This window comes from Pinus tabuliformis, chromosome 9 (genome assembly GCF_031772625.1).
Source record: "Pinus tabuliformis cultivar Carrire ecotype Pingquan chromosome 9, CPIR1, whole genome shotgun sequence".
In the NCBI taxonomy this organism is placed as follows: Eukaryota; Viridiplantae; Streptophyta; class Pinopsida; order Pinales; family Pinaceae; genus Pinus; species Pinus tabuliformis.
This window is the reverse complement of record NC_142307.1, coordinates 964544234-964559848: the sequence shown is the minus strand read 5'-3', so window position 1 is coordinate 964559848 and position 15615 is coordinate 964544234. Positions and strand designations below refer to the sequence as shown.

At 33.3% G+C, this 15615-nt stretch overlaps 1 protein-coding gene across 6 annotated transcripts in view; it reads left to right on the top strand.

The window, feature by feature from the left end:
* LOC149151937 (putative proline transporter 2) overlaps positions 1 to 15615 on the top strand; it is a 45891-nt gene that overhangs the window by 16415 nt on the left and 13861 nt on the right. For 4 of the 6 annotated variants that reach the window (XM_089439181.1, XM_089439183.1, XM_089439182.1 and 1 more), the window contains exons 4-6: positions 8339 to 8433; positions 8961 to 9150; positions 9238 to 9362. In XM_089439181.1, the coding sequence (XP_089295307.1) occupies positions 8339 to 8433; positions 8961 to 9150; positions 9238 to 9362 (410 nt within the window). The remainder of the gene's footprint in view (positions 1 to 8338; positions 8434 to 8960; positions 9151 to 9237; positions 9363 to 15615) is intronic. The other 2 variants (XM_089439185.1, XM_089439184.1) reach the window with 2 other exon arrangements.

The following is a 15615-nucleotide window of genomic DNA, read 5'->3' as shown; positions in this document are numbered from 1 at the left end:
AGAAGTAAAGGTCTCTACAGAATAGCCACAGGCCAAGAAACTAAACCGAAAGATGAAGATAAGGCAGCTATTTGGGAAAATAGGCAAGATCAAGCACATGTGTTGATAGGGATGTCTATTTCTCCAGATCTTAGATTCCATATTGCAGAACTTGATACTCCTGATGAAGCATTGAAATAGATTACTAAAGTTTTTGGAATTAAAAATGAACTTAGAGCCCATCAACTTGAAAATGAGTTGCTTACATTGGACCCCAATAATTTTTCTTGCATTGAAGATTTTTTGTCCAAGTTCAAGACCCTTAGACTTCTCTTGGAAGGTGTTAAGGTTAAGAAAGAAGATAATAACCTTATATATTCCATTCTTACTAAGTTGGGACCAACCTACTCTGTGTTTGTTTCCACCTTCCATTCTACAAGAGAAGCCTTCATTTCTTAAGGACAAGACTACAAGTCCCCTTCCTTTGATTCTTTTTGTGATTCTTTAATAAGAGAACAAGAAAAACTCTTACACCTTGGTCTTTTTAATCTTGGAAACTCTTCTAAGAAAGTGTTAGCCACCCAGCAGCAACCAAATCCAAAGAATCCTAAGAAGTTGTATCCTAAAAAGAATGGTTCTAAACCAAACAAGGGTCCTAAGCAATTTCAGCCTCAAAATGAAAAATCATTTCAACAAAATGATAAGACAAATAAAAACAAAGGGAAGAAAACTGATAGACATTGCAACTTTTGTAATTGAGATGGCCACTTAGAATCCAAATGCTTTAAGAAGATGGAAGCCTTGGAAGCAGAAATGAAGAAGCATAACATCCATTTGGAGCACTCTTCAACCTCAACTTCATCTTCAGGAATGGCACTTTCTGCATGTGGTTGTCAAGCATCTCGGTTTGGCTATGCACTAATTGTATCTTCTTCTTCTCATTCTCATGAGTGGCTCATTGATTCTGGAGCTTCTTATCACATGGCAAAAAACAAAGCCATGTTTTCTTCTTTAAATGATTGTAACACCAAAAATATATATGTTGGTGATGATAGATCTCTTAGTGTTGTAGGGACTGGAACTGTTCATCTAGACAATGGTCAGTTTAATGATGTATTATGTGTTCCAACCTTATCCTGCAACCTTCTATCTGTATATCAGATAACTCATTCAGGTGAAGGTAAAATCGTTGAATTTTCACCTCACGGTGTTGTAATTAAGGACCTAAGAGATCCTAGACAGATTTTAGCTACTGGCATTGCTGATGATTCTACAAGGTTGTATAAGTTTCAAAACTTTGGGTCATCAAATCTTCCCTCGGTATTTGTTGCTCATAATGATGAAGTGAGCAAACTTTGGCATGAGCGATTTGGTCACTTAAACTATCGCTCTCTTCAGAATCTATGTAAAGAAAATATAGTGACAGGTCTTCCAATGGTATCTTGCAGAGATGGTGTTTGTTCCGGATGTGTACTTGGAAAACATCATTGGGACAGTTTTGAAAAGCGTGCCTCTTGGCACGCCTCAACCCCTTTACAGCTTGTGCATAGTGATTTATGTGGTCCACTTCCAATTATTTCATTCTCTGGCTGCAAGTATTTCTTAACTTTCATTGATGATTTCTCCTGACGCACTTGGGTATACTTCTTAAAACTCAAGAGTGAAGTATTTAACATGTTCTTGGCCTTTAAGGCCTTCGTTGAAAAACAATCTGGACATCAAATTCTTAAGCTAAGATCTGATAATGGCGGAGAATATGTTAACAAAAAATTCATCAACTTTTGCATTGAGAATGGAATTCAAATGCAACATACTGTTCCATATACTCCACAACAAAATGGTGTAGCTGAAAGGAAGAATCACATCTTAAAGGAAATGGCTAATTGTATGCTTCAATCTAAAGGACTTAGTCTTAATTATTGGGCAGAAGCAATTAACTGTGCAAATTACATAATAAATCGCACTCCTACTAAGGTTTTAAAGAATATCACTCGAGAAGAAGCACGGAGCTCAATCAAACTAGATGTAAGTCACTTTCGTGTTTTTGGAAGTGAAGCATGGGCCCATATTCTAGATGAGAAACATAAAGCTTTAGAACCTAAGAGTGAAAAATGTATTTTTGTTGGATATTCTGAAGATGTCAAAGGATATAGACTTATTCCACTTAAGTCCAAGAATGTTATCATTAGAAGAGATGTAAAGTTTGCTGAAAATATATCGGCCTACGAGCCTAGTTCGGCGGATGTGCCACCTCTTCCTATCTCTTCTACTTTTGAAAATATTTCTTCTTCAGATGATGAAAGAGAGGATGACAATCCTTCCCCACCTTCTCAGGATCCTCCTTCAGCTCCTCAGCTTCCAAAATGGGTTCGTGCTACTCGGGATGCAGCAGGTGATCTTGCCAGTGATCCTACAGATCAACGACGTACACGTTCTCAGTTTGATAGAGCCTCTTCTTTACTGGCTCAAGCTTCATTGAATTATGATCTTGACACCTTTGCAGAAGCTTCAGGCCATCTAGATTGGGAAGCATCTATGAATGAAGAATATCATTCATTATTAGCAAATGATACATGGGATCTTGTTCCTCTACCAAAGGGACGAAAACTTGTTAGATGCAAATGGGTTTACAGAACCAAGTATGGACCAGATGGGAAAGTTGATAAACATAAAGCTCGTCTTGTTGCTAAGGGTTTTTCACAAGTTGAAGGCATTGACTACACTGAAACCTTCTCCCCTGTTGCCAAAATGAACTCTATCCACCTTGTTCTTTCCCTTGCTGCCTCTTTCAAATGGGAAGTCCATCAGATGGATGTTAAATCTGCCTTCTTGCATGGGGACTTGCATGAAGAAATCTATATGGAACAAACTACTGGCTTTATACAAATAGACTCCAGCCTTTTATGTCGACTTAAGAAATCCCTTTATGGTCTCAAGCAAGCTCCTCGAGCTTGGTATGCCAAAATGGATAACTTTCTTTTAGAAAATTGCTTTTCTAGGTGTCATTCTGACAATACTGTCTACACCAAGAAAGTGGGCAAGTCTCTTATCATTCTTGTTCTTTATGTTGATGATCTTATCGTGACTGGTAGTGATCCCAACCTTATAAACCATGTGAAGAATAGCCTTAAAAGGAAGTTTGAAATGACAGACTTAGGACACTTACATTATTTTCTTGGTCTTCAAGTCTTGCAATCCAAGGAAGGTATTTCCCTTTCCCAGTCCATGTATGCCTGTGATATTCTATGCCATTTTCACATGGAAGACTGTAAGCCAACCCCTTCTCCCTTTCAGTCTGGAGTCAAACTTTCAGTCACTTGTACTTCTCCTAAAGTTGATGCTACCTTATACTGTGAACTTGTAGGAAAACTTTTGTATCTAACCCATACTCATCCTGACCTTTCCTTTGCTGTTGGCCTTGTTGCTCGGTTTATGCAAAACCCACGTGAAAGTCATTGGAAAGCAGCTAAAAGAATACTTTGTTATGTTCGAGGAACAATTCAATTTGGGATTCATTACAATGCCGAAGCATCTCCTCTATTGGTTGGTTTCACTGATTCCGATTGGGCTGGTGACCCTGATGATCGGAAGTCTACTGCAGGTTATGTGTTCACTCTTGGTTCAGGGCCTATTACATGGGCTTGCAAGAAACAAGGTGCCAATTCGCTTTCTTCAACAGAAGCAGAGTATCGTGGTGCCATAGAAGCTAGTAAGGAAGCCTTGTGGCTTCGCCAGATCCTGTTAGAGTTTGGCTTTCAGCAGCATCATCCAACTACACTTTGGTGTGATAATCAAAGTGCCATTCAACTATGCAAAGATCCAGTCCAACATCAACGCAACAAACACATTGAACTGCACATGCACTTCATCAGAAAGCTCATTCACGCCCATGTTCTTGAAGTGCAATATTGTTCAACATATGATCAAGTTGCAGAAATCTTTACAAAGGCTCTCACAGAGGCGAAGTTCACTAAACTTCGATTTATGGTTGGAGTTCAGGAAGTTGTCACTAAGGGGGGATAGGCTCTAGTGCCTCCTTCCTTCTCCTATTGTGTCATATTTGTAAATCCTTCAATCCTATCCCAAGTTGTTCTTAAGGGGGGATGTTAGGATATTCCGACACATAGGAAATAGTTAAGTATAACTTGGTCTAGTATAGAGTTAGGTAAAGTGTGTTTCTTTACTATGTACATTTTGTAACTTACAATCCGACGGTCACGATATTTAGTGATCCGACGGCTCATTCTCTCCTCGGTATTACCGACACTTGATCCGTGGCTTAACACCCGATTGGTCCATGATCTCTATTTAAAGAGCATGGAGGGTCATTTGTAGGTTAATCGTCCATGAGATAAGCTTATGTAAATTTTCATTCTTTTATTAATAAATTGCCTGAAGTGGCCGTGTTGGTTCAGGCCATGGACTGTTTCCCTCTTTGAGGGTTTTAACCACGTCAAAAGTACTGGTGTATTGATCTGTGATCTGTTTGTGAGCGGTGTCCTTTGGTGTTCTGTCTGAGGAACTTACCCTGTAAATTTCTACAGTTTCCCAAATTAGTAGGGGTATAACATTTTCTTCATCCAAAGAGTATGCGAGAAATTTTTAATGGCAATTCCATTGAAAATCAAACTACTTATGTAGTAAATATCACCTATATGCCTCAGATTATACTGAGAGATATATATGATACTAACGTTTAGAGACATTGTCAAGATAAATAAATAATTGTGCATGCCAAGGAGTGAGGGGAGCATCTTCTGCAATATAGGCATGCATGTTGGTTCTATGTTCTAATGATCCAGACCTAGAATCCTCTTAGCAATGGTTGAAACTTGACCTTGTACTTGTTGAATCTAAACTTGCAATGCATCTAGGAAAAGTAGGATCTCATTATATGTCACATTCCTTTCAATGAGAACCTTTCCCATAAAAGTATTCATTTTCCACTAAATGTTAACAATTCGATAATATGTTACACTCATACTTGAGATCCATTATCTGAATTCCTCGTCTATTTCCTCATCCAGGATGTAGTAACATTCTACATGAGCTTTAGCCTCAAGAACTTCAATATCTTCTCTAATTTTTAGGGGGGTTTGAGTTCAAAAGGAAAAAGTAGTGTATTCAATGAGAAATAAAGCTTTAAAAGGGGATTGTGGTGGCCATGGCTCCTTTGAAGTCTAGAGTTAGAGTGAGCCATGGAGGGGGTTTGAACTGGAAAGAATGGGAAGGATAGAGTCACAGGGAAAGTTTGAACCTTAACATGAGGCATAGACCAAGAGGAAAAATGAATGAGAAGAGCATTAGGAAAATTAAGGAGAAAGGGGAGGATGAAGGAAGAGATAGCCAAATGTAGTCCAAGAATTAAATTTGACACCAAGAGGTTTCCAAATCAAAGGTAGGGAGACCAAATAGAGATAGGAAAAAGTTATGACAAGAAGAAACTTATCCCAAATCAATTCATGATTGATGTGGATGGTTACCAAAATTGATGTGGTAGTCTAGAATTGGACTAATGGTTCACTTAAAAACCAATTAGCTGCGCGTTAAACATATTTTGTATATGTATTCCCTCTCGAGGGTCTCGCTTGCCTAACCAATCACTGTCGATCCTACTTTGACTTCTTACTCCCCGAGCGCTTCAATCTCCACTGTTGATTTGGCTTTTTCAGATCCAACGGATATTGTGTCGTATCTGCTTGCCAGATAGTCCGGTTGATTTCCACCGTCGATCTGTCCTGTTTGATCCAACGGTTATCGTGCAATCTCGCATGAATTATAGCATGACTGTTATCAGATCGAGGGCGCGTGAGATTTCTGGTTTTCTCATGCTACGTGTCACTTGCTTAGGTTTTTTGCGTAAAATTACGAAATACCATTTACCATTTCTGAAGCACGCAAGATACTGCTTGCCACTTGGCAATATTGCCCACATGCTTAATACACGCTTTTAATAAATACGTTTTAACCAAAGTTTAGCACTTAAGCTGAGAATAACCCTTAATGCAAATCGACTGTGATTTATCAATAAAATGCATAAATAGAAAATAATACCCGATTAGGGTCTAGAATGTCGATGCACAAATTCAAGATAATTTCACACCAGGAATAATACGCAACCCCACACTTAATCAATTTATTCAATAAAATAGAAATTACAGAGTCTTGGTCCTCTCCTTCGATTACAACATTTGTCTGAGCTCTGTTTCACTCTCAAACCTATCCTCTCTCTCTCTCTCAATCTCTCGCTTACTCACTCTCCTATTCCATCAATCTCTATCATTACATTTTTTCCTTTCTTTTATGGATCAAATCCTATCCTAACAACATTGACAACTCAATCTCTATTTTTATTAGCTCAACTATTAAATCCCTATTCTCAAGCTCTGATACACACCTATCCTAACACTTATCTCCCGTTGTAAAAATAATACAATGATTTAATTATTACAATAATTGAAGTAAAGATCAATTCGAGAGATCCAACCCTCTCTCCTAAGAATTTATTTTGACCACTCAGGTCAATAAAATCCATCTTTTGTTAGCCACAACATGTGAACATACAATCACATTGCTGGCTAAGTCCGGATGCTCCTGCATCAATGATGAGGGCAATGATGTGGGAAAGGGGGTGATCCAAATTAATAGATCCTATAGGGATATCGTTGGTGCAGAAGCCTCTATTCACTTATCTTCTCATTAAAACCCAATTCCATTTAGTACTATTCACAATGCAAGCGATGAGAGTGATGAGGGTACCTTCCAACCCATTTCTTAAAGCTAAGTTTAGACAAGTAGTGGATAAATATAAACCTATTGAGCTGAGAGGCTCATTCTACAACCCAATATGAGGGGATGTGTAAGTTTGTCTATCCATCTATCCCCTTTAAAATAAAAATAAAAATAAAAGTTATGTTTTAAATAGAAAAATAGTGTCGGCTATAATAATAAAAAAATGAATATGTTGTAAAGTAATTAGAAATAAAATACTTGTGATTTAAAAAAATAATTTGAAGATCTATGTTAACTAATTTATGTCGATATCAACTTCATATATATCTATATATAAAAAATTGTTAAAATAAAATATTTTAATGTGGTATACAAAAATATATTCAATGCGGGTTACAGCGAACTATATTAATATGAATTAATATTGGCATATACTTAAAAATATATTAATAATAAAAAAATAATTTTAATTTGCTGTCTCTATGTACATGTTATGTAAAATATTTTAATGTCAATTACATATATATTATATATCATTTAAAAAAATTATGTTTATATCATTTTGTGGTCCTATATAATATTCAATTTAACATTCAAAAATACAATTTAAATGATGAAAAATAACACATTGTATTTTGCACTTTAAAGAAACTTGGATGTGAAGAAATTTGATAGATCTATGCTAGTGAACTATAACTTTCCCTTTCCCTTAACACCCTATCCATGTATAGAACATCCAAACTAAATCTAAAAAAAATCATAAAATAGCATTTATTAAAAATAAAAATAAAAATAAAAATAAAAATAATTATTAAATATTATTTTTATAAAACAAAAAAACATCTAAATTTTTTATAATTATATATAAAACATTTAAAAGCTTCATCAATTAAATCATTCTATTTATTCAAATGTTTTCAGATTTTATAATTAATTATTCTATTGGTCTACTATTATGATGAATGGAATATCTCTTTCAAATATTTCAAATATTAAGTATTTAAAAAAAATTTAAATAATTTGTTTTCAAGAAAATATAATTAAATGATACAAATTTATATATTAATAATAATATTATTTTTAATAATAAAATAAAACAGATTTTAAATTAATTAAAAATTTTAATATAAAAAACTTATTTTCTTTTATATATTTTAACTATATTTATTTTACTTATATTAGTGTCATGAAATTATGATGTATAGCCATTTCTTCTTTATGTATATTAATATCATGGAATCTATTATGCATAACCCTTTCCCTCCCTCCATGTACAATACTGTTTTTAATTTATGATGTATAGCTATTTCTTTTTCATGCATATTAATATTAGGGAATCTATTATGCATAACCTTTTCTTCATGTACAAGAATATTCATTTTTTTACTATTTGTAGTTGATAAATATCATATTTATGATTAATAATGATTTTTTAATTGTAAATAATTTTTTAGTTTTTTATTTTTGAATGTATCTTGATTATTTAGAAATAATTTTGAGCAAAAGTATATATATAATTAGAATTTTGACTAAGAATTATTGTATATATATAATTAGAATTTTGACTAAGAATTATTGTATATATATAATTAGAATTTTGACTAAGAATTATTGTTGTATATTGTAGGTGATAAAATGTATTATTTCACATGGGCTTTACAATATGTGAACCTTTTCATGAGTAATATTGGTTTTATTATTTTGGCGGGAGAAGCTATAAAGGTGAGTAGCAAGATTTGGAATATCATTTCTATATATATAATCCACCAGGTTTTGGATAGATAGTGATCACAGCTCTATTAAGGCACTCATTGATGTGAAGTCATAAGTTCAATAAAATACCTTAACAATAGAGTGCCTTAATAATGTACCATTTAGTGCATTATTTTATTAATATTTTAAATTAAATTTTTATTTTTATAATTTTAACTATAATATTGATATTTTTTAAAATATAAACAAAATTCTTAAATTTAAATAACAATATATAATATTACCATATATATAAACATTTATGAAAATAAAAATTATAAATATTACAATAAAACATAAACATTTATGAAAATAAAAATTATAAATATTACAATAAAACATAGAATTACAAAATATATATATATATATATATATATATATATAATTTTTAATATATATATATATATATATAATTTTTAATATATATATATATGAATTAAAATAATTTATAAATAGTAAATTACGAATAATTATTTTTGATTGATTTTTGTGTGCAGGCAATATATACCTTCTACGACAAGGAGGGAATATTGAAGTTACCTTACTGCATTACAGTCACTGGAATTGTTTGTAGTCTTTTTGCATTTAGCATTCCACACTTATCAGCCTTGCGGTTATGGCTTGGTGTTTCCACACTATTGACTCTCATATATATCATTATTACTATTGTCTTATCTATAAAAGATGGTATTTGTTTATCCCTTATATTTTTCCAATTAAACCAAAAAATAAAGCTTTGGTTTTTATTATTAATGTGTTTTGTTGCATATGCAGGTCTTAACAACCCATCAAGAGATTATGAAATTTCAGGCTCAAAGACCACCAAAATTTTTAACTCAATTGGAGCTGCTGCAAATATTGTTTTCGCATATAATACGGGGATGCTTCCAGAAATACAGGTATTTTAAAGTTGGGTTTTTATTTTAATTTAAATATTGTTTTTTAATATAATAGTGAGATGTTTTTATGAATATAGATATTTTAAAATTTGTTTTGTATTTTAATTTATAAAAAGTGATTATTTTAAAATGAAAAATAATAAGTTTTATTGTGTTGTGGTAGAGATGTAATATAATGTTAAATATTTTGACTAAGTTAAATTATGCAAATAAATAAAATTAAATAAAAAGATTAATGTGATAATGTAAACATTTTAATTTGGGTAAAATAAAATAAAAATAAAATTAAATATGACCTATGATATCGAGAACCCATGGTATCGACCCACGGTATTCATGTGTAATATAGCCTATTTAAAGGGAGAAATTAAACGAACATAGATCTATTTTAACTCCAGATCTACCAACCTCCAAAAAGATCAAATCTCCTCACATACAAATGTCCTTTAAGGTAAAAAGAGACTTGATCCCTCTCTAGAGGTGCTCTAAAACATTATGTAATGTAATGTTATGTTGAGTGAGTGAATATTAAAAACAAAAAAAAAAACGTTTGAGTTCGTCATTTGATAGGTTTATGATGGTGTTTTACAAGCCTGTGGTAGTCAATATCCCATTGTATATGTTACGATGAAACCTATTTAAAAGCTCAAGAAAATCCAGTATGAAATGCAAGTGTACTTACTATCCATATTAACTCCAAACTTGATCCTTATCAATGGTTGGTATATCCATATTTAAGATAGATCTTTTCAAAGAGAGAGGAACCTTATTTAATCTACTTGTGAGAAAGGAACATAAGAATATTAATTTAACAATGTGACTTTGTTTAATTTATTGCTTTCTACTTTTATAATATACGTTTTATAGTATACATGGTATCCTAATTTGTTATTACAGATCTGTTTAATAAACTTTTTGTTAGGAATTTCATTAATTTGTTATAATTTAGTTATTATATGTTAACTTGAGTGTCCATGTTTTCCCAAATTCCAATCAAAAACTCTATAATAATATTTAGACAATGCTAATTTAATTTATATTATCAACTAACTTTTAAATATTTTATCAATTAATTAACATTTTAAATATTATTTTCTATAAATGTTGATTAATATTATATTAATAAACTCAATTCATTAGAAATTGGACAAATCTTTAAAAGGAATATTAACAAAAAAAATACATATCCGTTCATAAAAGTCCAAAAATAAACCTTATATCTTCAGGTAACCTACATAATCATTGTCATGGATCGAATCATTGTCATTGTAATATATTTAACGATAATGTTCCATGCATATATATATATATATATATATATATATATATATATATATATTTATTGTTTTTCACCCATCTCGATGGGAAAAGTGGAGGAATTAGCTCATGGGACTCTTTTACCAGTGAGACCTAATTTGGCAAAACTAGGTCTAAAACCTTTCGGGATCATTTTGAGGCATCAAATGACATTTTTTAGGGGTAAACCTTTGCTAATTTAGCACCACACATTTTCATGTTATTCTACACACAAATATCTTTCCAACGACACAAGAAGTGTGCCAATCGGAGTCCATATGTGAAAGTTATGCCACTCAGAAGTTGACCTTCCTATTTTCACCACCATGGTTCAAGAGAATGTCGTGTCATCCCCCATTATTCATGGAAAAGGGGCTAGCCACACGATTGTGATGTAAAAGACTCTAAAATATTTTGTATTCTAACTTTGGTTAAGAGTTGAGGTAGTCAAACTTAACCATTAGTAGGCTATTGCATTGTGTTATAACTGGGCCACTAGGAGGAAGATGTATTCCATTCTTTCGAGTGCATTTGTTCCATAGATGAGAAAAAATATCCAAGAGGGATAGGAGGTAGAGCACACTGAGAGGATTTGTGCACTGTAGTAACCTATGGGCCATAGGCCATACTTCTTTGTACCTACAACCATATTTTCAGACAGAGAAAGAGAGTGGAGCGACCTCACCTTCCATTTTGGTTTTCTCCCGAAAGGGTTTCCCATAACATATCTTGTGTATTATGTGTGTTTTTGAGCTTTTATTTTTCCATTCTCTATTTTTTGCATATTTTCCATTCACATGCATGCACTAATTGCAACAAAATCTAGAAATTTAGAAATTCAATAAAACTGTAATAGTGTAGAATTTCAAATTTTTAATATAATATTATCAGATATGTTGTGATGAACTCTCCAATGGAATATCCACGACAGTTTACAGATAATTCATAGATCACTAAATCAATCCCTAATTATTCCCTAAATCTCTCATGATTTATTCCCTAAAGCTCTCATGCTTTTCAAGGCAGATTTTCTTTTTCCTTATGGATAAAATATTTCCTATCCACAACTTTTCTAAAACTATTCTATAATAATTAAAATAAACTAAGAATATTTACAAATAAGGAACTATAATTCATTTTCAATATTGAAAACCCTTTTAGAGCTTTTCTTCAATACTAGTTTTGGGAAGCTATAATGCTCCTGCATCAAACTCCCAAGGTAGAAAAAGTTCACGACCTCATGGTTATGTGTCATCAATTCCCAAATCCTCTAGGATCCCAAACTTTGTGTTGTATTTTTCCATTCTCCCTTGCATGTTTTTGTCCTATTGTTGATGTTGCCTTCACTTTTCTAGGCTTCCAAATCCTAGGTTTTTCTCATCTACTCTCCTTGTTGATGGAAAGATTCTCATTTAGCTATACTTTGTTGTTGATTGTCCTTTTCCTCTTTCTATATCTTCTTCTTATCATCCTCTTCCTCAACATACACAACCTATCAATTTCCTCATCCAATTTTGTTCTTAACTACTGAAACTTTCTTTCATCTCTCACTTTCTACTGCATATCTTCCTTGTGCATAAGAGTTTCAAGACTCTTACCAAATTCTAGTTTATACACCTACTTCACTATCTGTTGCTCATGCCTTGCAACTTCCTCCTCATTATTGTATTCTAAGACAATTTCCTTGGCTTCTAACTTCAGTTTTACATAATGAATATGCACCCTTTTATTTTCTAATATCTCTTCTAAGAAATTCAATTCCTCAAAAAAATAAGTAAAATTACCTTGAACTAAATTTGTAGCGTTCATGTCATAATCAAAATTTGTGTCTTCTTCCAACCATTCCTCCAACATATTTACTTTTTCCTCAAAGTCCATATCTCTCTCCTCCGACATAATACCTTCATCATCCCTTATGAGAATTTCCTTCATATGTTGTTCTTCATCATTGTCCTCCTTTTGGCTATCTTCTTGATCCAGCTATGTCCTAATCACTTTATGAGACATTATTGTCTCATCTTCCTTCATCACAGGTTTATGATAATGTTTTTCTTCAATGTTTTGTAAAGACACTCATTCTTCTTCTTCACTTAGAACAAAATTCAAATTCTACTTTTCCTCTATCTCTTTGACAAATGTAGATGATTGTCCATCTTCACCAAAACCTACAAATATAACAATTTGTTAGGTTAAAAATGATAGGGCCGCATGGCCTCATTTGATGTTTCAGAGATCAAATATTCATGTTGATATGAACTTCCTCAATAGTTCATGAGACTTATAGTAAGTTTCTCATTATCTTCATCCTCCTCTCCAAGGATGTCTCTGTGCTTTGGTATAAGAATTTCATCCACAATTCCATTAATTGGAATTTCCTAGATATTTCCTTCATGAGGAAACTCTCCAACATCTACACCTACATGACCTTCATTTACAAACATTTCATTATTTTAAAAATAATGAGATTCTTGGATCTCATCAACTTATTCGTCCTCATCTTCACTAAGGATTAGTCCTTGTTCAAGTTCACAATAGTGAACTTCCATCTTTTCTACTCTGAGCTCTTCATCCTTCAATTGAGAATTTAACATATGCTCCAACTTCACTTGCAACCTAGGCCACTTCACTTTCTTCCAAAGAATCCATAAGCATATTTAGTCTTCCCCACCTTGTTGAAAATGCAACAAAAAAATCCTAATTTAATTTTGTCCTTGAATTAAATTAGGAATAAAATATTAATTCCACATCATAAGACAACTTGTATTTGTTATCTAAGTTAATTTCAATTAGTTGGCTTAGTTAATTCGAGTTAATGGTCTAACTTGAGTCATGTAGAGTGTCTCCTACATTATAGGAGCCCTGGTTGAGTTTATTTTGAGTTGTAATTAATTAATTCAGTTTAACTGAGTTAAAATCATTTAACTTAGTTCCAACTATTGGAGGAAATAGTGGGAGGTCTAGTAGTGTGGTGCTGCCAGCAATGATCAACCAATTAACTGATGATTCACTCATAAATAACTCATGCATATCAGATCTAACTATTACCCTGTTGAGATTGGAGTTCAAGGACAATGTACTATCAGTTGTATAATCATCTGAATTGTACGTGTGGTGCATGCAGTTAGAGGAAGGCCTATGATGGATTGTGCAATTCCTTTGAGGAATTTCAAAAATAAGTAGGGGGCTAATTCCCAAGGAAACAATGCAAGGAAATAGGGACTTGTTCAAGTAGAAAATTGGTTAAATATTGGCCTGGGCTTGTCTAGGAGGCAATGAGACAGATAGAGATAGTGCAAAGGTTGTTCGGGCTTGAGCAAAGCACTATAATCTTCTCATATTTTATGACTAACGAAATGTATAGATATTATGGGTTTTTAGCTGTGGCTTTCCCCAAGAAATCATTGTGTAATGCGTTGATTGAATTCTTTCTCTTGTATGCTTCATGATTTCACAATCGTTTAATTGTTTCCACTAATGAGTAGAGTAGATTCAAGTCTATTATTTTAGTAAATTACAATTAGCAGTTTGAAGATACAAGGAATTTATACATGGTATCATAGCATAAATCACTCTAAAAGAAGAGAATATGAGTTTGTCTTTTGCAGGTGAAATCAAATTTGTAGTATCATAATTCACAGCCAACACGATGTCGTTCTACTAATTGAGGCTTGAATTTTCCCTTGAGGGTAGTTCAAACTATATTGCTTGGAAGGACATGATGGAGGTAGTGTGGGAAGACAATGGGCTTAAGGAATTCATAGACAAATATATTCCTAAGACTCCAACAACTGATCCTCAAGATCTGGTAGAGTGGAGAAAATGTGTTGCAAAGGCGAGAAGGACTATCCTAGAAGGAGTTCGAGATCATATTGTCTCGAACCTCCACAGTAAGGAGACTCCATATGCAATGTGGAAGGCCTTGACAAATATTTTTCAAAAGAATAATGACCTCAGGAAGATGGCATTGAAGGACAAGCTCAGAAAAATCAAGATGGAGAAGGGTGACACAAATAACAAAGTACTTGACCAAGTTCACCCAATGTCATGATGAGCTTGGAAGTGTTGGTGTTACAGTTGCTAAAGATGATATGGTCAGCCTTACACTTCTAGGCCTTCCCAAGAGCTAGCACAATTACCAAGACTCAGTAAATGGGAGGGAGAAGCTACCAGAGTGGGAGCATTTGTGGTCCGACTTGGTGCAAGAAGAGATTCGGTGGAACGCTAGAGAGAAAGACGAAGAAAGGGAAAGGGAATTCATCCCATTCCAAATCATATTCTAGTTAGGGAAGTAAGAAGAAGGACTTGTCGAAGATTAAATGTTTTCACTATCATGAGCTAGGACACTATGCCACAAAGTGTCCGCACAAAAAGGCTGACACGAAGCCCTCAGGAGGAGCAGCAAGTGAAGCTCTTGCTTCACAATTCTAGCTAGATTTCACCCTCATCGCTTGCATGGTGACATCAGTGATGGGTAGTGTGTGGTATCTAGCATTAGGGGAATTTTGAGGTCTAAACTGGGCCTCCTAAGAAAATTGTAAAACCAAAATAAACTTTATAAGAACTAATAGGATTCAAGATGATGATGTCAACCATGGGGGATGATTCACCATTTTTGGGGTAAAAAAGTAAAAATATTAAAAAATAATAAAATAATAAAACTATTTTTTCAACTTGTATTTTCAACTTATCTCCCCAAGTTTTTACTCAAATTTCGAGTAGGAGTACTTATTGGATGCAAATTTTAATTCCTCATCCAAGGAGCACCCATGTTGCATACTTTCGATGGACCCTGCTACATGAAAAATGAGAAATACACGAAAAAATGTTATTGCAGTCATATTTTTCATGTATTCCTCATTTTTCGTGTAGCAAGGTCCATTGAAAGTATGCAACATGGGTACTCCTTGGATGAGGAATCAAATTCTTCATCTAACGAGTGTTTTCTCTCAAAATTTGA